Source organism: Labrus bergylta, chromosome 2 (genome assembly GCF_963930695.1).
Source record: "Labrus bergylta chromosome 2, fLabBer1.1, whole genome shotgun sequence".
Classification (NCBI taxonomy): domain Eukaryota; kingdom Metazoa; phylum Chordata; class Actinopteri; order Labriformes; family Labridae; genus Labrus; species Labrus bergylta.
In genome coordinates, this window is record NC_089196.1 from 1042397 (window position 1) to 1069007 (window position 26611).

General features: G+C 39.9%; 1 protein-coding gene across 1 annotated transcript in view; it reads left to right on the forward strand.

Moving 5' to 3' along the window:
* The window catches only part of tacr1a (tachykinin receptor 1a), an 80711-nt gene that overhangs the window by 32256 nt on the left and 21844 nt on the right, over positions 1–26611 (forward strand). Inside the window, exons 2-3 of the mRNA XM_020636411.3 lie at positions 211–405; positions 14942–15092. Of these exons, the coding sequence (XP_020492067.1) occupies positions 211–405; positions 14942–15092 (346 nt within the window). The remainder of the gene's footprint in view (positions 1–210; positions 406–14941; positions 15093–26611) is intronic.

Sequence of the window (26611 nt, forward strand, 5' to 3'; positions counted from 1 at the left end):
TTTTGCCTTGTTGTTTTTGTTTTGCTTTTTATTCTGTATTGCTCTCTTGTTTCATGTACAACATTTTGGTCAGCTGTTTTTAAATGTGCTTTATAAATAAATGTGATTGATTGATTGATAAAGATGTTGATGCGTTAGGAACTCATAGATGTCTTTACTGTCTGGAGTCAATGCTTATCACCTCGTCTCCTCTCTCCTTTACCCTCACAGGTACATGGCCATCATCCACCCTCTTCAGCAGCGCATGTCGTCCACAGAGACCAAGGTGGTGGTGGGTGTCATCTGGGTGCTTGCCTTGCTCCTGGCCTTCCCTCAGTACTACTACTCCACCACACACCAGCTCCCCGACCGCGTGGTGTGCTACATCGACTGGCCTGAATTCACTGGCTGCGACTTTAAAAAGATGTGAGTTTCTCTGATGAGCCTCCGCTTAAATAGTCAACAAGCAATGTTAATTACATTTGAATTGACGGTAAATGTACGAGGAAGCTGCATGTGTTCAGTGTAAATAAGAGAGAGCTGCAAAGACGCACGGAAGTGTCTTCTGCTTTGTAGTGTATGAACTGAAGGCACATCATAGGCAATGTGTGTTCTTTCACAAACCAATCGAGAGGAGCTGAAGAAAAGAAATGAGATTTGATTGAAGCCTTAATGCAAGATTACATTTTCATCAATGAACGAGAAAATATGATTCTGGGGTTTAAAAAGCAGATTTAGGGAATTAAAAAAAAACATTGCAAGCTTTTTAAAATGTTAGTTTGAACAGAAATGTTTTAATTTGAGGTTTTGAACATGTTTTTGATATCAAAGAAGAAAAGATGTTGCATCCCAGTAGACTGTTCCACATGATGACATGTCGGTTTTTTATTTTTCATTTTATTTAAACGTACAGTTTGTAAAATCCACCACCAGGGGGCTCTCAATCAAATCAATAACAAAAGAAGACGTCGAGGCTGGCAGCGAATCATGGGAGTGATTCTCTCTGATACTCCCCCACCCTGATGAAAACAAACTCTCAGTTGACTGTAGTCAAAACGACCAGGTGAAACCGACCTGAGAAAGAGAATATGTTTACAGACGAGCTAATGTATCCGATTATAATTTACAAGACGTTTTTATCACAGCAGCACAAACAGCAACAGTGCGGTGACGAAGGCCTCCTGTGGCGTCGTCGTTTGTCTTGGTCAAAAAGTTTCACTTGGTTTTCTCTCGATATTCCAACATTATTACTGTCCAGCTAATGCTAGAGCCTTAATATATTGGCAAGACCAGTTCCCCCAAACGAGTGTGGTTCAAAATAGGCCTATACCCAAGTGGATGCAAATGGAGTCTCAGGCAGTGAGAAACAGTTATATTTCAGCTTCCTGTTTCCCACAAAAGATTATCCATTAAAACAGGTGGAAGACAACTGTGTCCTGCATAATTCAATCAAAATACTAAAACAAATGAAAAAGTTGATTCAAGCACCTGAATTTTCTTTAACTGTCCTACTTGCTTTAATCATAATTTTTTTCCATCCAAATCTGATCAAGCATTTACTCACTGGTAAGATAAAGGACAATTGCAGATCTGTATATAAATAATAATTGTGCATCTTTTAGAGAACTGAAAGAAATGTACTCCCTTCCGCAACCCTATTTCTGTCTTTATTTACAAGTCAGAAATTATGTTAAGAATAATTTAAAACATTTTGAAAGTTTCCCTAGTGAACACGCATTTTATGTAACCTATTAATGACGCAAACAGCCCAAAGGTAAACATCTCATCTCAAAATGTGTCTTATGTTCTCCAATATGAATCCTGTATCATTTGATCACATCAAAACTGGCTGGGAGGCGGATCTTGTCTTAGAGCTGTCTCAGGCGGTGTGGAGGGAGGAGGATCCACCAAGGTTCAATCAACACCAGGCTGAAACTGATTCAGTTCAAAGTTAAACATAGATTACACTATTCCAAAGAAAAGATGAACCAAATGTATGCTGATGTTTCTGAAACTTGTGACAGATGCAATATAGGAAAGGATACGTTAGGGCATGCATTGTGGTCATGTCCAAAGACTGTCCCTCTTTGACTGGTACTGTAAAATGTAGAATTTGAACGTTGCACCTGATGCATTGATCGCCTTGTTTGGCTGCTCTGAAGCCTCTCTTAAACTCCCAGATACTGTGCAGAAGACTCTCATGTTGGGTATGTTAGTGGCAAAGAGAATAATTCTAAATGAATGGAAAGCCACTAGCGCCCCCTGTTTTTCTAGATGGGTTAATGAACTAGTGTCAGGAATACAGCTTGAAAGACTTTGCAACAGAAATGGTATTAATGGACATTTTAAGAGTATATGAGGTCATCAGACATCTTGATTCCACCATGTCCTGACTGTTGTCCCTGCTTGGAAATATACAGGTGTGACATCCTGTGCCATATGTCATGTTGAGGCTGAAACTTTGCTGTATCTTTGCTGTGTCCAACTAGGACCGAGGATCTCCTTGGTGTGTCAGGACCTTCAGGGCTTTAAGATTGGTGATTAATCTCAGTGCCCCATGAGACAGAATCCGGAGCATGTAGGCATTGCAATGATGCATGCATGTCCAGCATCGCCATAGTCCAGCACAGACATGATGGTAGCAGCATCAAGTCTCCTTTTGGCCTCAAAAGACAAGCTGAACTTGTTTCTAAAATAAAAGTCTGTTGTGTTCTTCAGTAATGATTGCTCTGCAGGTCAAAACTCAACACAGTGATTACCACATGTTCTGCTTCTCACAGCCATGTTGGCTCACTTATTAGTGTCCACTTGAGTCAAAGCCGTCTCTCATCTGCGAGCAGAGGCCAAATCCCACCTGTTTATTGAGGCACAAGAGATTAGATGTGCAGTCTGGTGTGGAGAAATGGCCCTGTGTTCCTAAGATGCTGATTCCAGATTTTCTATAGAAAAGCAAGCAATCTAGCATTTAGCATTTTAGCATCTTATAAACGAGTTTTATAGTCGTCGATGCACTTACATCCTCTTTCAATCTTCAGCTGTCCTATCATTACAAGGCACACATGCAAAAAAGAAAGAAGAAAAAACTAAAGAAGGCAAGTTTTTATTTAGGGGGTGACTTCCAGCAGAACTGCATTTCAACACATTTCAAATGATTCCTTTATGGCTGATTCAAGCCCTCATGAACACCTCATCATTAATTGAGAGCCATGAAGATTTAACAAGAAGAAAATGTCTTGAATGACTCTGACGCAGCGGGCCAAAGACAATTAATCAAAGCACAAAGACTGATGTATAGGCACTCTGGTTACGGAGTCAGGCAGCCATGGGGGATAATGAGAGACTACTCACCTTTCCTCTGGGTTGCATTTTTCTTTGCGCCACTTAAATAGAACCAGGGGCCTTAAATTACAACCCATGACCACACTTTAATGAGAATCCCCTTAAACATTTTTTTCTTCCCATATTGTTTGTGCAGATTAAAACGCTTGCCGTTGCTGCAGAAGCCCACCGTGTTCATCCCTCCTCACCCCGTGATCTACAGTGAAGGAGAGAGCCCTACTGTTGAATAAATGCTGGACTTTATCTTCTCCTTGCAGGCTCTGAAACCTTGCTGTGCTAGAGAAACTTCTGAAACTGCTTTAAAAAAATACTGCATAAATATATAACCTGCTTCAAAGTGATTTGTACACTTTGCATCCCCCCCATAACCTCCCATTTCTCCCATTAGCTGCAATGTGACCCCATGGGCACAAATGGCCAACAAATGTATTAAGACATAAAACCATGTAGAATTGTTCACACAAAAAGCACCCACACAATGCACATATACAGCACTCAGGCATAGCAGCATGGCTCTGATCACAGCTCTGCTGATAGCTACCTCTCAGCTCATCAGCTACTGTGTTTTTCTCTGCTCAGCTGCCAGCCTGCTGCTGCCTCCCCCACTGTTTCCCCCGTCACATTCCTCCATGGAAATATGGTTTGTTACAAACAGTGCAAAGGCAATTACATTGTTCATGACGGGATCCATGCTGCACTTATTACTTTTTTTAATGAGACTTGAATCATTTACACACAGGAGCTTGGTGAGAATGCAGCAGTCATCGAGCAGAGCTGCTGTAAATGACAGATCTGATTACAGCTGACCCCCAGTCAGGTCCCAGATGTCTTTCTCCCGCTGCTGACATCATACTTTACATCATGTCTGATGGCCTGTCTAATCCCACTCCATCGCTGCAAATTGGAGAGAAAGGTGTAATAGGAAACAATTATGACACTGTGTCCCAGTACATGTGTACATCTACACAAACAGCAGCCCGACATAATAAACACAGCAACACAGAAAACCCCTCCTGCTATATGAACACCTTTTACATAAACTGGGATATAAAGTCCGTTACAGTAAACGCTCTCTCTTCCTACTTGTTTTATTACACATTGAGATGGTGCTCTAGTCGGTAGAGATTCTCTAAATTCTTCCCAAATATAAGATCATTTATTTCCATATGTTAAACCTCATACAAAGATAAAAAGTGAGCACACATTGATATGTTACATTAAATGATTTGATGTGGCCGCTGATTAAAGTCTCTGTCCTTATTGTGTAATTTTATTTATTATCAAGTTTAGATATTTGATTTGACTTATTTTTATGCACATTTAAGTTGAATTTGTTTTTGGTATTTATTTGAAATCAATCCTTTAAATTATTTGACATGTTGTTAATGTCACGTCAACTCCAAGAAAACGTCTCCTGAGGTTAAAAAACAACACAGAAGCAGCAGACTCCTCTATTCGATGCTGTAATGAGAATATGTGTCTTTGTATCAATGCTACGTGTAGTTGAAGAGAATCTCAATGTGAACTAAAGAGTGGAGAAGAACATACTGGAAAACAACAAACATGCAGCAGCAGGTTCATTAGAGCACAGAGCACTGACACTGCACAGCTTGTTAGCTTGTTTTACAGCGTGGAGACATTTTAATGATCTGTGCAGGAGAGGACAGAGAGGACAGAGGGAACAGATAGGAAAGAGAGGACAGAGAGGACAAAGAGGAAAATGAGGACAGATAGGACAGAGGGAACAGAGAGGACATATAAGACAGAGAGGACAGAGAGGACAGTCGTGCAGCGATCACAGGGAATAAAAGTCACCCCCCCCAAACATTGAGCTGTTTGTGTGATCACATGACACTCAGACTGTGAATTTCTGCAAGTGTGAAAAAGGCATTAGTAACATCTTAAGTTTTTGTGTTGTTTGTTTTTCTGCAGACTGTCTGGAATAATGAGCTCCAGGCGTTAGCAGGGCAAAAGGTGATGATGTGATTGGCAGGTAGAGCCTGGCAGCAGAGTGGAGGGCGTGTTAGTCAGGCTTTGAATAGTGCTGATGGGATGACTCTCTCAGTCATGCTGAGATGATTTGTTGCTCTCAAGTCACAAACAATGTTTGGTTGAGAAGACATGGTGACAATGTTAAATTATCGTACATTTGTCCTTTTCTGCAAATAATGATCGTACAATATTTTGGTACAAATATGATAGTTATCTTACATCTGGCAACAAGAGGGAAGGAACCCTGGGACTAAATACACAGGAGTAATCAGACACAGGTGAAGACAATGAGAGTGATCGATATGGAGGGAAACCAGACAAAGAGAGGAAGTGAGACAAGAAACACAGGGATAAGAACTACCAAATAAAAACAGGAAACATTAAAGAATAAACTAGGAAACATTAAAATACAGAAACTCACAAAGGAAGAAGCAACAAAATTAGACCAAATAAAACAATAAAATCTAAACTCTGAAAATACAAAACCAAGCAAGACCAAATCATGAAAAATGTGTTGCTGATGTCACAGACAGTTGGTCTTTCCTTTTTTTCCAGATCTGTTGGGCGCAATCTGCATAAACAATGTGAGATTTGTCTGTTTGAATCTGGTTCCTTCAGATGTTTGTAAGAGCTGGCTTCAGCTTGTAGCGTCTTTGTCTGAACTGCTAGCTGCATTCAGCGTGCTGGATTCAAACCCGACTTCAGCTGCAGGAAAGCACAGTGCTCAGTGAGTCCTGGTATCAATGTGATCCGTGCTTCACTGGATCCAGAGAACTCAAATTATTTCCTTCAGTTCACTGTTCACCAAAGAACTCACAAATAACACGGATGGTTTGAATATTTATGATTATGTATACATTTTATGTAAAGGAAACAAATCTCTTCAATAGATATATTGCACCTTTTGTACATTTTGTGTTTTTTTTATTTTCATATTTTACATTTTTAAATTCTATTTTATATATTGTAATAGCTTCTTATACTGTATTTTTTAAGTTGTTGCTAGTTCTGCTTTATTTCTTTGTTAATTGTTTAGCACCAATACACCAAGTCAAATTCCTTGTATGTGTAAATGTACTTGGCAATAAACCCCGATCTGATTCTGATTCTGATAAAATGTCACCCCTCATATAGAAGTCTGGCTTGAATAAAAAGTGCAAGATCTGGGTCACCCAGATCCAGAGAGGTGTGGCTGTGTCCAAAATCACATACTTTCATACATTTATACTATTCATACCCAACATTGAGTATGTATATAGAGCTGAAATCATAGTATGCAATTTTGTGTATGCTTGAAAAACCACTGCATCTCAGACTGTCCAATCGCAGAGCTCGCCAGCCAACTAGCTGCTTAAACAAAAAGTTCTTTGCTGAAATACATTTGACATGTTGCCAAATAAAATCAAAATGACCACGTAGCTGTATCTGTAATGGACGTTTGCATAATGTTGTTGGATTATATTTTCGCCCCGATTGTCGCGCTAGCTTGATGCTAGCTCATCAAACGAAGCTCGGACTGGAAGTTTGTTGCTAACGGCAGCATGCTAACGGACGGGTTAGTATGCAGTAAGCAGTATTTATATATTCGAGTTTGTAGTAGGCAGTATGTAGGATGTGGTTTTGGACACAGCCTGTGTGATATGCACTAGAATATATTTCATTCAGAATCTCATCTAGTCCTGTTGATTTGCCTTATTTGAAAGAATGTATTGCTCCTCTTCTTCATAGTTTGTTTCTGTGCTTTTGACGCTGTTTTATGGTTTAAAAAAAGGATTGGTAGACATCTGGAGGCGGGCAGCTCTGCTCTGTTAATTCTACAATTCACTTAGCAGACGCTATCCAAAGCGACGTACATCAGAGAGTAAGTACAACACAAGCAAGGATCTAGAAAAAAGGGAACAATGTCAGTAAGAGCAAACGATCAGCTTTGAGTCTGATTGGACACACAGGTACTGACAGGAAGTGAACATAAGCAAAGCACAACATCGACGTCTGTTCCTGAGAGCTCTAACCAGTATAGAAACCATCGTAAACTGTTTAAACATGCAGGAGTGCAACCTCTGATGAAAAAACCTGGTCTGGATCATGCAGTTCTTTCAGGCCGATATCCAAACTGCCTTTTCTTTCAAAAACCCTGGAAAAGTTGGTTCACATTCAATTAATGGCCTTTCTGGAAGAGCATAATATTTTAGAGATTTTCCAATCCGGTTTTAAAACCCTATACAGCACCGAATCAGCTCTTATAAGAGTTTTTAATAATATATTTTTAGCTACCGACTCTGGTGACTGTGTTGTCCTTGTTCTTTTAGATTAAACTGCTGCATTTGACACTGTGGATCATGATATCTTCATCTCTCATTTGGAGCATTGGGTGGGCATAGCACTGGATTGGTTGAGGTCGTGCTTGGCTGATCGAACTTTCTGTGTCATCCTTGGTGACTCTATCCTCCTCTGCTCCTCTTTCATGTGGAGTCCCACAGGGCTTAGTTCTAGGCCCTCTTCTCTTCTCTCCCTATTTGCTCCCACTCGGGTCAATACTTAGGAAGCATGGCATTGCATTCCACTGTTATGCAGACGACAGTCAGATTTATGTGCCTCTTAAAAAGAACAATGAATACACTGTTCGACTGTTGTTTGAGTATGAACTTTTTCAATTTTAATGATAAAAATACAGAAATGATGGTCTTTGGGGGTCCCCCCCCGCCCCCCTGTAGATCTGGGTTCCTTGGCCCAGTATACCAAACAATCCATCACAAACCTAGGGGTTAAAGTGGACCCTGATCTTCAGATCTTCAGTCAGAATAAGGCTGTTGTAAAATTGAGATTTTTCCATTTGAGGCAGCTGGCAAAATAAAGCAGCCTTTCTTTCAAAGCAGCACTTTGAGACGGTAATCCATGCCTTTGTTACCACTGGATTACTGCAATGCATTGTATGTGGGGGTTAGTGGGTCCTCCATCGCCCGTCTCCAGATGGTACAGAATGCAGCTGCAAGTCTTTTAACTGGCACACATAAATATGACCACATTTCCCCCATTTTAACCTCACTCCACTGGTTGTCTATACAATTTAGGATCCAGTTTGAAATTATTTTATTTGCTTTTAAATCTCTCAATGGTCTCACCCCACCAAACCTCTCTGAGCTTCTACACCCGTATACGCCCACCCGCTCTCTCAGGTCAGCTGATCAGCTGCTCCTGAGGGTTCCTAAAACCAAGCGGAAGCTCGCAGGGGAATGAAATGATCTGCCTCAGCACGTTAAACAGGCCTCTTCTCTGTCTGTTTTTAAATCTCTTCTTAAGACCCTTTTCCCTGGCCTTTGACAACTAGTAGGATGTCAACTTAATTTATTTATTTGATTTCTTTTGTGTGTGCCCGTTAATTTTACTCATGTTTTATGTCTTTTAAATTTACATTACTTTGTACATCACTTTGGTCAACTGTGGTTGTTTTTAAAGAGCTAAACAAATGAAGTTGGATTTAAAACATCGGTATCGAACAAAACCATCATCATTACCATCATCATCATCAATAATATCAAAACCATGATCATTAACATCGTCATCATTAAGGTAGGTGTTCATAAAGAGCTGGGTCTTTAGCTTTTTCTTAAAGGGACTGCAGATCGGTTAAGGTATAAATATTTTGAAAAAGGGTTTTTTGTTGAATATTTTGTTGAAACCCTCATGCAGTGTCACTTTCTGTGGTCGTCATAAAGTGGAAAACATGGAACTGAGACTAAAAGGTGAGGACAATGAGGGCAATCAAAGCTGGAGGGAAACACAGAGGCAGGAAGAAACACTTGATACACAGGAGTTCAAAACTACAACATCAAATCAGGAAACACTAAAGACACACAGGGAACCCAAGAATGTAACATCAACAATACACACTAGAACATGAGGATAAGAAATGACGTAATAACACAGGAAAAACTAAAGACTGAACTAGGAAACATTAACACACGAGGAAAACAAGCAACACTGGGGAAGAATGAGAAATTAAAACAATAAATATAAACTCTGAAATACACAAAATACAAAACTAAACTGGACCAAAATCATGACATCTCTGCACACGCTGATCCTCGGACAGTAAAACACTCCTGTGGCGCTCCTTACAATGAAGCCAATATTCATACACTCCAGGAAAACTGGCATTCAACTTCATGTTTTACAGATTTATTTAAGAATAACAAATACCTCTGAACAGAAATGGATGTATTGATATCATAAATAAAACATAAATTAAATGATGTACAGAGAAACTCTCCGGTGCAGGGAGCAGTTGGGACACAGACGGCCCAGATAGCAGGGGATGGATTTAAATATTTGAAAGTGCTTCTGTAGAGAGGAGATGAGCATTGTGAAACAATGTGTATTTTATAATAAGTGTGAACAGAAACAATCTACTGTGAATGATTGCACCTGAGCTGCACTACAGCAGAAATAATGACGGGCATTTCTTTTCTCTCTGCACGTCGATGTGATGCTGTGTTGTTGTTATTGGTAACTAAAAACTAACGTGCATGTTATTGCAACATCTGGACCAAAATGATTTCAATATTTAGAGAACAGCTAAAAAGCCAAAATCATTTAGTTTCACTTCACTAAGAAAACATCATGTCTCGTCCTTTTAATGACTTCTTTAATAAAAACAAATCACCCTTCAGGGACAAATGAAGTAGAAGTCGTGCAAACTCCTGAAAGTGAGAGTACACCGACTAAACTCTCAAGACTCTGTATGAACAAACTTCAATAACTTGTTTGCTTCTTGCACAGCATGCATGCTGTTTGAAATACATTCTCAAAAAGAGACTTTAAAACTATTCATTAAAACAGGTGATCGGAAATCAAAAAATGTAATCGACTAGGCTGTTATCTAACTAAGTACACAGAGATATAAATACATATATAAAACGCTCAGTGTCCCTCACTTCTGACCCGCCTGCTCCTCTCCAACAACCAGAAGGTAACGAGCAGCGGTGCTGTGATGTGCCGGGTCGGGGTCAAGCAGGGAGTAAGAAAAAAGATCCTTTTTAAATCAGAGATGTAAGATTACTAAATTATGGCCTGGAAATAACATTTGATAAAATAATATGAAGTGAACATATTTTTCCTTCTCTTTCTTCTTATTATCTTCAACGTTTCATCCTGGCTCAGCGGCCCCCACTATGGACGGCCAGCCCCCCTAGCATTTATAGCATTTAATACTACCGGCCCTTTAAATGCTGCTATAGTATTGTTAACTCAAGACAAAATCTATAAGGACAGCATTCCAAAAGTGTATTTTAACGTTCAGAGCAGACACTCTTCTTCAGCATATAGCAGGTAACTCAAACATACACAGGTGTGACTTATTTATACTTCTCTAAAATACTCGTTCATCCCAGCAGAGGGAGTCTCCACCAACAACTTTCAACACCACAGTAGGAAATTAGCAGTATGAATGCACTTTTTCACCTCGAGGTGCATATCCGATATAAAAACCTCTGTCTCCTCTGTCCTCTTTGTCCCTTCTGTCCTGTCTGTCTCCTCTTTCCCTTTTGTCCCCTCTGTCCTCTCTGTCTCTCCTCTTCCCTCTCTGTTTCCTCTGTCCTCTCTGTCCTATATGTCCTCTTTGTCCTCTGTCCTATATGTCCTTTCTGTACTCTCTGTCCCCTCTGTCCTATATGTCTTATCTGTCCTCTCTGTCCTATATGTCCTCTCTGTCCCCTCTGTCCTCTTTGTTCCCCTGTCCTCTTTGTTCCCTCTGTCCTCTCTGTCCCCTCTGTCGTCTTTGTTCCCTCTGTCCTATCTGTCCTCTCTGTCCCCTCTGTCCTATCTGTCCTTATTTTCCTCTTTGTCCTCTCTGTCCTCTCTTTCCTATCTGTTCCCTCTGTCCTTTCTGTCCTCTCCTGCACAGATCATTAAAATGTCTCCACGCTGTAAAACAAGCTAACAAGCTGTGCAGTGTCAGTGACTTATAGAGCCCCCTCTTCCTCGTCCCTCCTCCTCACGACACAAAGGGAAATAGAAATGGTGCATCGGGGTAAAAAGGTTGCACTGCTTGACTAATTCTAAAGTTTCTTCCAAAACTAAATACAAAGCAGGACTCTCCTAGACCAGGATCAGACGCACATTTATCCAAAGGAACATTTTAATTGAATATTTTAGTAATACAAATTTGCCGTTTGCCGGGGGCTGTGTCTGCAGCATTGGAGTGCTTCTTTTTCTTTTTCTTGTTTTTATTTGTCATGAGTTCTCTCTCCAAAAAAACTTTGGAAAGAGTTAAAAAGTTAAAAGGAGTGGGTTTGGAAAACATAAATCAACAAGAAGTAACGGCTCCTCATTACATCGTAAGTCGCATGGTAATTTTGTCCTGATGAAAGCTTCCTCTCTCCTGGGTATCCAGAAGGATTAGCATAATTGTTTTTAATTGGAAATTAAAAACAGCCTGTTAGACTCATCCTCGACATTCTTTGAGAGAAAAACAGATCGCTCGTCTGCGTGCTCGAGTCGGGGGGTCACCCGTCTCTGAAGCAGTTAAACTTGCTATACACGCTTAATCTAAACTGCTCAGAGGGATACACACACACACGTACGCACGCACGCACGCACGCACGCACGCACGCACGCACGCACGCACGCACGCACACACACACAGAGAACAATGTATGAAGTGGAACACACCGAGCAGAAAAGGAACAGATCCAAAGCTGTGTCTGTGACGGATTACCACATCTGACGCTGTCATTTTCTATAATTTCTTTAATGCTTTAAATTCAATAGACAGTTATTGGAGCAGAGGTTGAAGTTCCAAAGCTAAACTACTTATCAGTCTTCTGTTAAAAACACACCACAGTGATTGATTCAGCGGTCCACCCAGCTGACTCCTGTTCTCACTCTGTGCTCAATGCTCTGGAGTAAAGAGTTTTTAACAGTTGGAGGAAAGATTCTTCATCATTTTACAAAATTTAAAATGCTCCTTGTCACTGAAATAATCTTTAAACTATGTGTGGGGTACAAGATCTTCTTTAGAAGTTGCCAGGTAGAGAGTCGTAGCCATTACCAGCGACAGCACACAAACACATAGTACAATAAATTTACTGACACACTTTTTCTTTTCTTACTCTTATCTTAGGGTTTATTTTAATATGAATTGTGTTTTCCCCTCTAAATTAATTTAGTTTTTGCAACACACATCTTTAATCTGCTCTATTTATCCACACATGCTACACAGACAGGAAAACAAGGACTACGCCTCGCCTTTTGAAAAGTTCCACTTCATATAACGTTATTTATAGGAGTTCAGCACAGAATCAGCAGCAAGCAGCTGATTATTAACATTAAACGAAGCCATGAGAAGCGTCTCTCTCTCTCTCTCTCTGCTGATATGATTCTGCTCTCTTGGTTTAGCTGTGTCTTATTTCTCCGCAGCAGTCGAGAGATAATTCTTTTTTAAACGGGAGTTTTGCTCCTCACGGCTCTGTTCCCCACACGCCTGCACTCTCCCCACTCTATCTCTCTCCCCTGCACTCTCTCTCTCTTCCTCTCTGTCTCTCACACTCTCTCTCGTGCACTGACTCTCTCCCCGCCCTCTATCTCTCTCTCCACACTCTCTCTCTCGCGCAATTTTATATATAAATGAAAAATTTAACAAAAACAGGTCTGAAATATACTTGGACAGCCATAAAAATCGTCTACGCGTATTTCATAGTGACTAAACATCTGGTGATTGACTGGTTGGGTCACACCCCTTATAGATTACAAACATTACAGAGGAGCAGGTGAAAAGCTCTGAGACATCCATGCCCTCCCACAGAGACGACTGGGACCCTGAAAGGCTTGGTGAATGGGTCCCCAGATGTCATTAAATAGTGTTGGATCGGCACCTCCTCAGATCAGCTTTGCAGCGGAAAAGCACCTCATCAAATAATTCATCGGGGTCAGATGTCCTAACTGTCTTTCTTCTCTGGCGTCCTCACGTTTGTGCATGGCAGCACACTGGCCAATATGGCTGGCCTTATGGTTAAATGCAATGGACTTCCTGCAACGTTGACTTTTGACTTGACTTTTCATTAAGGGATGACATTTTGATACAAGCAACACAAAGTAAAAATCTGTCATTTTGTGTCCTAATGAGCATTTTGTGTCCTAATGAGCATTTTGGTTTAAATAAATGTTACTTATTACTTAACTCTAGGATGCAATGTTTTACCTAACCTTACCTAAGCTTCCCCACCCCCCAACCCCCCCATGTGGTCGGCCACGGATACACCCAAACCAGACTACCACAGACTATCACAGCAGAAAGATAAAGTTAGCATGCTCATCAGTTGAAGATAAAGTTATCATGCTCATCAGTTGAAGATAAAGTTAGCGTTCTCATCAGCTGAGGATAAAGTTAGCGTGCTCACCAGCTGAAGATAAAGTTAGCGTGCTCACCAGCTGAAGATAAAGTTAGCATGCTCATCAGCTGGGGATAAAGTTAGCATGCTCAGATAAAGTTAGCGTGCTCACCAGCTGAAGATAAAGTTAGCCTGCTCACCAGCTGGGGATAAAGTTAGCATGGTCACCAGCTGGGGATAAAGTTAGCATGCTCAGATAAAGTTAGCGTGCTCATCAGCTGAAGATAAAGTTAACATGCTTATCAGCTGGGGATAAAGTTAGCGTGCTCATCAGCTGAAGATAAAGTTAGCATGCTCATCAGCTGGGGATAAAGTTAGCAAGCTCATCAGCTGAAGATAAAGTTAGCATGCTCATCAGCTGAAGATAAAGTTAGCATGCTCATCAGCTGGGGATAAAGCTAGCATGCTCAGATAAAAGTAGCGTGCTCATTAGCTGAAGATAAAGTTAGCGTGCTCATCAGCTGAAGATAAAGTTAGCATGCTCATCAGCTGAAGATAAGTCCTGCATTGCTTCTTCTACATGCTATGGTGTAATCAGCCAGAGTATAGCTGACACAGATATGTGAGTGTGTGAGTCTTTATGTGCGTGTAAATCCACTTAATGTCTTTCAAAGACGACTGGCTGGTCGTGGCAGTCGAGACACAGATGTTATTAATTCATTTAGGTTCTCACTCAGTGAGCCTGAATGCACCGCACATCTTTTAGGGCTCATAGATTAAATGCAGCCATAAAATACAGTCACTATGTGATAGTAGTAATAATAATAAGTGCAGTGCTCAGGAAGTGGACCTTCCAGCTACCAGACCAATTTCGGGACTTGGTCCGTGCCAGGACTTGAACCGGCGACCCTCCAATTCCCAACCCAGTCCCTACAGACTGAACTACTGCCGCCCCAGTAGCTTGTCAGATTGCCTGTTGTCAGATATGGTCAAAAGATTTAACTTCTAAAGAGCTCTTCTAGTCTGACCATCACTCAAAGTGCTCATACACCACACCTCACCTCTCCCAAACATTCACACCTCGATGGCGATGCTCCTGAGTTTTTTTATGTCCTTCTGAGTGACTGCATGTAAATCTACTAAAGCCATTCATTCAATCAGGTCTTTTCATAAATGTTACGCTTGAAATAAAAGATTATCTTTCTCAATAAATAGAGAATCAGTTTAAACAGGCTGAGGTGGTCGCTACTCTTTAGCCTTTGTTTTCATTTTAATTCAAAAGAATATTCTGTCTTGTTTCTTAGGTACTACGTGTGTGTAGCCATTCTGCTCTACTTCCTTCCCCTGCTGGTGATGGGTTGTGCTTACCTGGTGGTGGGACTGACCCTCTGGGCGAGTGAGATCCCTGGAGACTCTTCTGACCGCTACAAGGAGCAACTGACGGCGAAGCGCAAGGTAAACTCTCCTTTACTGAACTTTATGTGGCATCAGATTTACTGTTCCTGCAATGATACCAGTGATTCAACAGCACCATGAACCTGAGGCCCCGTGTCCACCTAGCGTTTTGTTCAGTGCAGAGAAACGCTGGCTGTGCGCTCTGAAGTGCTCACTTCAAGTGTTCGTACACTGAGAAGAAAAGCGCTGCACGTCAGTCCTGTCTCCATGACAACAGTCGTTATGACGGACACTGCTCCGTTACTTTGTACTTTTAAGACCGTTTATTTCCTGATCAGACACGGAGCAAGGAGGATGTGGGTACAAGACACGATCAGTAGGATGTTTTTGGAACAGAGCGCCTTTCTAAAAGGTTTGACAGATTTTCAACTCAAGCGCTCGGAGCAGCGGCACACAAAAAGAAGCTGGGCGCTGCGCCTTTTCTCCTGGCATCTGTCTGCTGCTGCAAACGCTCTCTAATCATTGAAAATAATTGAAAAATAGATTCATCAATGCATTGGAATTATTATTTTAACAATTCAATATCGATTCAAAGAAATCCTGAGATCGAATTTTTTGTTGTTGTAATGACACCCCTCTCCACTAGGGGGCACTGTGGATTCAGTTCAGGCACATTGTGCACTTTAGATCATACAGTACTTTAATGTTTTATTTTATTTATTTATAAGAATAATGCAACGATAAAATACATTCTTGAGTCAGTTTGTTTTAAACAAATACAAACACATCATCATTTAACAAATATCAGAAGGTACTGTGACGAGTTATCTGGGTACTTCTCTCATGTATGTGTAATATTGAATCCATAACGAAGCATATTGCTCAATATTGAAATCGATACCGAATCGTGAAAGAACCCAAAGAATCTAAATCAAATTAAATTGTGAGGTTGTGGACAATACCCAGCTCTAGTGTTGTGCATATAGTTTTAACCATTCATAAATATTCAGCATGCTTTATAATAATAACAACTATCTCACACTATTAGGCTTTTCATTATGACTGATAAGGTCGGGTGTCATAACATCTTATTTGTTGGCCACTTGCTGTGTTAGTAAAGATCAGAGTGTAATAATACTATATAATCCTTCTTTAACACACTATAAACACTACTGTGTAATAATCTGATTATAAATCACAGAAAGTGCTTATAAGCTGCTTTAAAGGAAAAATGTGTGACTTTTTGATCCAGTAGATGTCGCTCTTGAGCTCCAGCATGAAACCAAAACAAACTTCTGTTTAGCCACGCCTCCTCCATACTGAAGCCTCCGCTCTCCTCCAGAGACACACCTCCAACCCCTCTACACTCGTGTTTGCACGGAGGAGTCATGCACAAGCAGCGGACAAAATTGTCCTTTTCTTGAGCTGTAATCACCTGTGTCCTGCATTGTTGTGTTAGCATGCTAATGTTAGCGCGCTTTAGTTAGCTCGTAGCTTCACATTGTATGTAAACTGACACAGAATGAGCTTGATCTAAAAACTCTTACTAACATCCAAATAATCAGTGAGTATGTTCTTCTTCTTCTCTCTAGTTCTTGACTAAAACAGCTTTTATACACAAGGGGAGGAGCCGGCCGTCACGTCCATGTAAACACGGCACTGACAACAACACAGCCAGCGGGACTCGAGCTTCTCACTCGTTGTAGACAGTCATGACTCAGAGACACATTTACACAGGATAGACTGGATTTATGATTTATTTATGTGAAACATGTCACACATCTTTTCCTTTCGGTAAAATTATGAAATCCCTGGATTGTAAGCAGCTGTAATCCATTACAAGCTGGTTAGAAGTCACTATCGGTCATCATTGTTTAAGTAATATGAAACAGAATACGATTAAAACAATGCAAGAACAATTTATTCAAACATTTAGTCTTAACAAAAGTTGACGGCTTCTCCCCCATCTCAGTTCAGGAAGGTAAAGCTTTAACTTACTCAGTTAATGGAGTGTTAACTATCTCACTGTAAAACAAAGAACTGAAAGAACAGGGACAGAGAACATTGATTCCAACAGGCTGCAGACTTCAGTCCTACTTTAATATGTGAGTAACGTGTAGCTCTTTTGGGAGTGGAACATCGACCTGTCTTCATCTAACACACTGAGATTATGTCTATTGTCTAAAATGTTTACAGTCCATCCCACATGACGTAAAAGCTTTAAAGCTGTTCTCACATCTGCACTCCTGAAAATATCTAGATAATTTCAGAAGAACTGCTCCTGAAATCCTCCTGATCTGGTTGTTCACATATGCTCCTCAAAGAGGGAAACTATCCCTGTCAGACAGGAGGGGGGGGGGGGGGTCTCCTTAGGTAAGACATGTTGAAAAGAAGACGTGGAAGTGGTGGACAAAGCATCAGAGTCCTCTATATGACTCTATAATGAATATGTGTCTTTGTATCAGTGCTACATGTAGTTGAAGAGAATCTCAATGTGAACTAAAGAGTGGAGAAGAACATACTGGAGAACAGGAAACATGCAGCAGCAGGTTTATTAGAGCACAGAGATAATAGAGGTGGCGCGCAGACAGTCTATGGTCGTGCAGTGATCACGTGAATAAAGGTCACCACCCCCTCCCACTGGCTCCAGGTGAATTCTCCTGATTATATCCTGCTGCGTTCTCACATTAGCTCACTCTGACTTTCTGCAGAATTAATACGAGGAGAATGGAGGAGAAACTCCGGCTGAAGTCAAAGAGAATAATTTGGTGATTGTGTTCACACATACAGCTCAGCATGGAGTTTTTCAGGAGATTTCTGTAAGTGTGAAAACCCCATTAGAGCCACAAAAACATTCCACACTGAAAGCACAGAGCCTGAAAATTAGGATCAACTCTCTGTGAGAAGTGATAGAGGAAAGTTACAAGTTTATTGATTAGATTTTTACATAGGGATCAGCTGTGACTTAACCAGAGGCAGGGACACACTGTACATGCAGAATCAAAGTGCAGCAGATACTTTAATGTAGACATTTGAACAAGGAAAGACACTGAAAAGATTGGAAACCCTCAACTGATACATGAGAGAGTCGAGGGTTAATGACATTCATGTACGTTGTACTTATGTCATGAATCTGTGGTTCCTCCCTAACCAGCACTCCCATTCAAACACTCGTTCTCTTCTTTAAACAGCTTTGTTGTATGATTCCCTCTGTGGCGCCAGACATCAGCTCTGAAGCTCTGCCATGCCCGCTCTGCATGTTGACAGTGGGCTCTGAATCCACAAAGTTCCTTCAGTGACACACTGTGCAGTGGACATAGCCTTCCTGCGTGAGAGCGCTGCCATATGCTCGCCATTCATCTGACACAGTGCTCGTGCCCGTTGTAACATGTCGCCGTATGGTAGGCAAAAGTTCTCCCCTTGAACGCCCTCTGACAGTCTGCAGTACCGCCTTCTTGTTGTCTGTGACTACACTATTCTTCTTCTTAATAGACCTGAACCCTGTCTTTGTTTTTCTGCTGTCTTTATTGTCTGCTACACATCACATCGATTACTTATTTTCCATTTCACATTAAACAATATACAGTAACAGTTGTGTGATGCTACTTGTTTTGAAGCACTGATCATCAATCAGTTATAGGGGCGGCTGTGGGTCAGTAGTAGATTGAGCCGTCTCTCAACCTTAAGGTCGAGGGTTCGATCCCCAGCTCCTGCAGCCACATGTCTGATGTGTCCTTGGGCAAGACACTTAACCCCACGTTGCTCCCGCTGCTTATGAATGTGTATGAATGGGATTAGTTACTTCTGATGGACTCTTTACACAGCAGCTTCTACCATCAGTGTGTGAATGTGTATGAATGGATGAGTTTATACTGATGGACTCTTTACTCAGCAGCCTCTACCATCAGTGTGTGAATGTGTATGAATGTGTATGAATGGATGAGTTAATACTGATGGACTCTTTACTCAGCAGCCTCTACCATCAGTGTGTGAATGTGTATGAATGGATGAGTTAATACTGATGGGCTCTTTACTCAGCAGCCTCTACCATCAGTGTGTGAATGTGTATGAATGGGTATGAATGGATGAGTTAATACTTATGGACTCTTTACTCAGCAGCCTCTACCATCACTGTGTGAATTTGTAGGTGTGACCTGCGGTGTAAAAATAGCTTTGAGAAGTCAGAAGACTAGAAATGAAAAATTCAAGCTCAAGTCTATTGACCGTTAAACAGTCTTTCAGTGCTCATTCTGAATCAGTAGTATCAAACTGGTTCCCCAAAATAATACAATATAATTAGAAAAGCAATAACATTCATCAGTTTGAAATGTTGTCTTTGTGCTGTTTTGCATTAAATACGGGGAGTCAAAGTTTTACAAATCATCCTGTTTTGATGAACATTTTACCCAGCATTCATACGTCTCTGGGAACAGGGTTTTAATTGTATTTGCCTTCCAGGAGCTTATTTGCATAACTGACAAGGCCAAGTGTTCAATGTAAAGTTCACACTCCTGTGTTGTGTAAATGACAAACTCATTGAATGTAATGCAACAAACAGGGACAGGTACTGTATGTTCATATGATGTGCAAATGGAGGGGGGAGAACATGCTCTCATCCAATATGACAGAGTGATGGATTATGGACTTGAGCTTGTTCAGTTATTTTCTTATGACTACTCAAAGTGTTTTAAACCTTAAACAGGTCACACCTCCACGTTCACACACTGATGGTAGAGGCTGCTGAGTAAAGAGTCCATCAGTATTAACTCATCCAATCCAATCACACGCTGCTGATGAACTGTGCACGCTCTGGAACGGTGCTTCCTGCTTCCTGCAAATCTTAAGGAAGAGTCTGTGAGCTTGAGCGAGCTGCTCCCTTGGTAACATCACATGCCAACATGATACCCACCTCCACTGCTACACATCATCCAGCTCTTCTGTTCCAATGTAATCACTGCATCATGTGGGCATTGTCTGACCACTTACCTCACATAAATTAAATCATGGATGCATGCCAACTTCTCAAACTGAACTGATAAACTAATAAATCAGACGTGATCATCTACCCAGAATCCCTCAGAGAACCCACTCACACTTAGATTACTTCACTGTCTCCCACTCCACACATCAGCTCCCTCTGAGGAGCTCTGCTCACATCATGCAAACGTTTCTTTTTCTCATAAATACCCATTATGTTCTGAAAGATAAATTAAATAAAGTCTAAGTACACTTGTATCCACTCATTACCCACAAGAGAACATCTTACACTTGACACCAATCACTATCTTCAAAAGATGTTATTATAAGAATATTTAGACGTTATTTTATCACCCCCTCTTTTAAATTAAGTGTTTAATTACTTTTTTATGAGATGACTGTGAATATCTCATAGGAATCATAAACAATGCTTCCTGCATGAATGGCAATAAGGTAACCTTTGGCTTTTGAGTTTAACAGTGACTGCTATGTTAAATAACGTCACTAATGCTATGAACATTGAGAAGCTCTCAACCACTTTCATTTGATCTAAATATCTCTCAGGGGGAAACACGTCTGGAGATCCTTGGTCTTGTAAATGGTGTCATTTATATATCAGGATATATCTGACCAATAAGAAACACTTTTCAGCCTGTTGTTAAATAAGTTCCATGTTTAAAAGTTGAGACGAGCCCTAACCCTCATTGCCCCACAGCGTTGTTTTCCACTCCTGGGTTGAAAGTTATTTTGTACTGTAGGATTGATTTCATCCATCAGAGGTCCGTCTGGGTTTCTGTATTTAGTTTTATCACTAACTGTTATTATCTCTTTTTAAAGAGTCTGTTGTTTTACCTCTCAATTTTTTTATATTTAATGTTTACAAAAAAAATTGTCTCTAAGTTAAGTCGAGTATTGTTTATGAATTCTGATCTTCAGAATTTTGAATGTTTTAATACATTTTGCTTTACTTTACTTAAAGAAACAATGATGACTGATGGGGACTTCTAACCAGCTTGTAATGAATTACATCTTATTATAGCACAGAGATTTCATAACTTTACTTAAAGCATCTAATGACCACTTACAGTGACTTATAATCACATTATTATTATTATTATTATAATAGTGTTTGTACTGTGTTATAGAAGGATGAGATTTAAAGACACTCTGATCTTTACTAACACAGCCAGTGAACAACAAATAAATTGTTATGACACCCGACCTTATCACACCAAGGAGATCGTTGGTCCTGGTTGGACCATCAGTGAGCGTTGCCCTAGATTTTGCGGGCGGCTCCATCACCCCCCGTTTGCCTTTTTTCGGCCGATTCGACGTGTTGAATAAGCGTCTGTGAGAAAGATCTCTCTGATTGGCTGTTGGGAGGTTTCATTTCTCTTCAGCTCTCCTCTCAGGTTCAGGAAAGCCCCTTGAGCATGTCGCTGTAGTATCCATGCTTTCACCCATTAGTGCGGTTTCTCATTATTTGTCGCTTCCGCCTCTTCACTTCTTTTTCCACTAAAAGACCAAGGGCTGACAACGCCAGCGCCATTTTCAACTTTTTATCAGACATTACTCTCCATTAGTAGACTACCTGTAATACGAGTGGTGAGCGACAGCGGTGTGAAAATGGTCTTCTCGTATCATAACTGACTACCGCCCCCAGCTGGCATGGAGAGTTATTTACTCTCATGAACAGAACGTACGTAGTGATTGTCCGTCAGCTGTAGTCTTTGCGGTGTGTTCAAGTGCAACTTTTTGGACGCGACGTGAGGCGACGTGAGGCAACGCCACAGGGGGCTGAATATTTATTAATGCTTATAACTATATGTACACAACAACACATAAGTACATTTATAATTAATTATTTGAACCATAGTGAGTTATTATTACTGTTATAAAACATTATAGATCATAACGATGATTATACAGTACTACAGGTGTAATATAAGTATGTTCATAATGTGTTATGATGCATTATAGAGACAGACTTCATAGAAGGTGTTACCTGCCTGAATGGAGACACGTGCAGAGATTTCCCTTTTGAGCCAGTGACGGTTAACACACGTGATCTCTGGGGTGATTCTCCTGACATCAGTACCTGCCTCTACTGATTTTTTATTTTTTGTGATCAACTTTTTATTGAAATGTTACACAAGATGCTTATACACATGAGCTTCAATGACAGAAACCAAAGACAGCATCATCAAACATACAAACTATTTACAGATCGCCGTTGCCTTGATGAGGAAAAATATACATAAAATTTAAAACAAAGACAAAATTACTGAATGAAATTATGATATGCATGTACACACACCCACATATATAAATATACCCATACACACATATAGACACAAAATAAAACCTACAGACACAGTACAATAAATAAAACTAAAACAAATAAACAGATTAAAAAATAATAATAATAATAATTCAACCAAACAATTTCAAAAAAAGAGTAAGTTTACGTTTTATTTATAATACCGGTTATATTTGTTCAAGAAAAAGTGGATCTGAAAGAGTTAAAATAAGGACATCCCAAGCCTGTAAAGTGGATGCCTGTGCCTTATGAATTACAGCTAATGATCTTTCAATAAGAGAGATGTCTCTAAAATAGTTAAACCATTCCTTTATCGATGGAGATTCAACAGAGAACCAGGAATGTATTATCGTCTTCTTTGCCGCAGTTGAGCTTGCAAAGATAATCTTCCTAAAGGCCAGTCTGGTGTTATCCCTGAGAGCAAAGTCATCATTAAATAACAGTAGGGAGGGCTGTTTGGGCACTGGGAATTTCAGGATATTTTCAATACATTTAGTCACCTTAGACCAAAGGGTGGAAACTGAAGGACATTCCCAGAAAACACGGAGGTATGTACCAACAACGTCAAGATTACATTGAGTGCAGTTTAGATGGTCTATAAGCTTCATTTTGAAGCGCCTGTATGGTGCTGCATAATATTTATGTACAAATTTTAAGTGAATGAGTTGATGTGCTGGATTTTTTGATGAAATAAATATATTGGTCCAAATAATGTCCCAGTGTAGTACAAGGTTCTGTCCTTCAAGGTCCCGGTTCCAGGATGTGGTCACCCCCAGAGTTTTGGCACTTTTGGAGATTAAATCGTTAAATATATGGTAGACACTAGTCCCGTAGTCTTTTTCTGGGGGTTAATCCAAGTATCCAGTGGATGAGAGGATAAAGGCAAATCCCATGGAACTCCATGGGCATGAATTGCTGATCTCAATTGTAAATACAAAAACCAAGAAAACCCAGGGAGGGAATATCGGTCCTTAAGCTGTTGAAATGAAAGCAGGCCATCTCTGCTGTACAGATCTTTGAGTCTATGGACTCCACCAGCAGCCCAGCTTTTATTGTAGAATGAGCCAGAGTTCTGTAAGTAGATTGTAATTGTACCATATTGGAGAGCAGTCACATAACTTAATATCACAATCCATATATTTCTGAACATCTGACCAGATTTGCAGTGAGGTCTCTATAATTGGTCCAAACACTCTACCTGCTGTTCTAGGTTTCATCCCACAAAACATAAAATCTGTAATTCTACGTGGGTTTGACTAGTGCCTGTTCTATTTGACGCCAAGATGTAGTGGCTTCCTCATTACATCATGTTTTTAATGATTTAATCTGAAAGGACCAGAAATAAAGTTTAAAATCGGGAAGCGCAAGACCTCCAGTGGTTTTTGAACGTTGAAGTGTTTTCAACCTAATGCAAGGTCTTTTGCTATCCCAGATGAATTTAGAGATCATTGCTTGTAAATCATCGAAGTATTTAGGTGGTGGAGGTAAAGGGATCATGGAAAATAGAAAGTTCAGTCGGCCAAGAATATTCATTTTCACAATTGAGATTCTACCTTGCAATGTCATTTTCAAACTAGATCACCTTTGGATATCAGACAAAATTTCAGCTTGAAGTATATCCTAATTTGCATGTGATATGTCTGAGAATTATATACCCAAGTATATAAAGCTAGAGTCATGCCACTGTATATGTGGAATAGCTGGTAAGGAGAGCTGCTTTGCTGAAACATTTAGAGGACTGAGTAAAGATTTATCCCAGTTAATTTTATAACCAGAAAATTGACTGAACTTGCTGAAGACTTCTAATATACGAGATAATGAGTTGGAAATATTAGTGAAGAACAATAATACGTCATCTGCATATAGGGAGATCTTGTGTTTTGTATCTTTTATACCGATAGGTGATATCTCGTTATTCAGTCTAATTTCCTGAGCCAACGGTTCCAGTGATAACGCAAAAAGGGCAACCTTGACGGGTACCGCGCCGTAAGGGAAATGGTGTAGACAGGATGTTATCTGTTTGAACGACTGCATAAGGATTGGTATAAAGCGTTTTTATCATACATATACATTTTCTACAGAATCCAAACTCCTCAAGAACCGCCCATAGATAATCCCAACCCACCCTATCAAAGGCTTTTTGCGCATCTAAGCTAAAAACCGCAGCAGGTTCCTCATTTGATTCTGATACATGAATAATGTGAAGAAGCCGTCTGATGTTGTTTGATGCAAGTCTTCTTTTTAGAAATCCTGTTTGGTCGTAATTAATTAGTTTGCCTACATATGGCTCCAGTCTTCCTACTAAAACTTTAGCAAAGAGCTTTAATTCTGTTGTGATCAATGATATCGGTCTATAACTGCCACATTTTAAAGGATTTTCCTTTTTTAAGTAACATTGAAATAAGAGATGTATTTTGGTCGCGATGAAAAAATCCAATATCAAGGGCATAATTTAAAGAATCTAGGATGAGTGGTCCAATAATATCCCACAGTTTTAGAAGAAGCCTGGCGATTTTCCTTTCTGCATTGATTTTATGGCCTCTTTGAGCTCTGAGAAGGTGAGTTGTGAATCGAGGGAGTCAGCCTCCTCAGTAGTTAACTTCGGTAAATTAAGTTTTAACAAATATGATTTAAGGTCAGTCAAATCTGGAGTAGATTCACCCTTATACAGATCTGAATAAAATGATCTAAACGTTTAATTTATTTCATCTGGATCAAAGGTAATAGATCCTGATAAAGTTTGAATAGCAGTGATGAAAATGATTCATTTTGTTTTAATCTGGCAGCTAGAAGTCTGCTTGCACTTTCACTCTGACTGTAGTATGTAACTCTAGTACGATGAATTATAAATTCAACTTTTGCTTTAAGCAAATTATTTAGTTCAAATTTCAGCGTAGAAAGAGTTGATTGTGAAAAGCTGATGTTTCTGTCTAGTTTCTAACATATGTATGTCACCCTCTAGTTGTGTGATTCTGCGTTTCCTTGATTTATCAAATGAGAGCCAAATGAAGGAGATTCTCCTCTCAAAAAGCATTTAGTTGTTTCCCGCAAGTATTTGTGGCGAAGTTGCAGTCTCTGAATTAATTTCAAAAAATACTTTGAGGTTGTTTCTTAATTTTTTTCAGAAAGTCAGTGTTTTGGAGTAATGTTGTGTTAAAGCGCCATCTATTGGAGTGTCTAGAGGCACTCTGCCCAATATAAAAGCTATACATCATTGGGGCATGATCTGATATTATTATTGGAAGAATATCTGTAGATGTAACACAACGGTTTAGGTAGGGGGAGACAAATATATAGTCAATTCGAGAATACGACTTATGTCTAGCAGAAAAGAAAGTATAATTTGTAGTTGTCGGATTACGTAGCCGCCAAGGGTCAATAATGTTCAGGTCAGAAGTAAAGTTATTAATCTCACAGGATGATTCCTGCGCTGAGCGTGTACTCATTGATTTATCTAAATGTATGTCACATACCTGATTAAAATCATTCCCATCAATAACATGGTAGTCTGACATGTCTAATAGAGTATCGGAGACAGTATCGAAGAAATCTGGATCGGTAAGGTTTGGAGCATATATTGATGCAAGACAGATTTTCATGTTGTTTATCGTCATACAAGCATAAGCTAGTCTCCCCTCATTGTCTTTACCAGTTCAATATTCACAGATAATTTCCTGTCAAATATTATAGCGACCCCTTTAGACCTATTTGCAGCCGAAGAGTGAGCAACACATCTATAGAATCTATTTTAAAATCTATGAATGTCATCCGCTTTAAGATGAGTTTCCTGAATGAGACCAATTGAAACTTTTTTCCGTTTGAGAAATTCTAAACACTTTGTGCGTTTGACAGGCGAGTTAAGGCCACGGACATTCCATGACATTACATTAAAAGGATTACTTATAACCAGGTTTGCACGATTGTAGCATCAATAGGATATGTAATGTAGATCTACACTTAGAGCAATACTGCACATATAAAATAAAAAACGTAAACATAATGTAACAAACTTCATCTAAGTAGCAAGGCATTGGCGAAGAACACATTAATTCTTGAACAAAATGTTCCATCCGCAAGAGATAAAAGAATTTCTCTTTGGTTGGAGGAGAGAAAAAAAAACTGAACAATAAAATAAAATTTCTTCCGGCTACCTGTGACTCCCAAAAAACGACACACGTTCCAAGCCCGACCCCGTTAGGAGGTATCAGAGAATTTTAAAGCCGTGAAATAGGAGTTGTGGGATGAAACTAAATCAACGACTATTGAGCTGGGTCAATAATTA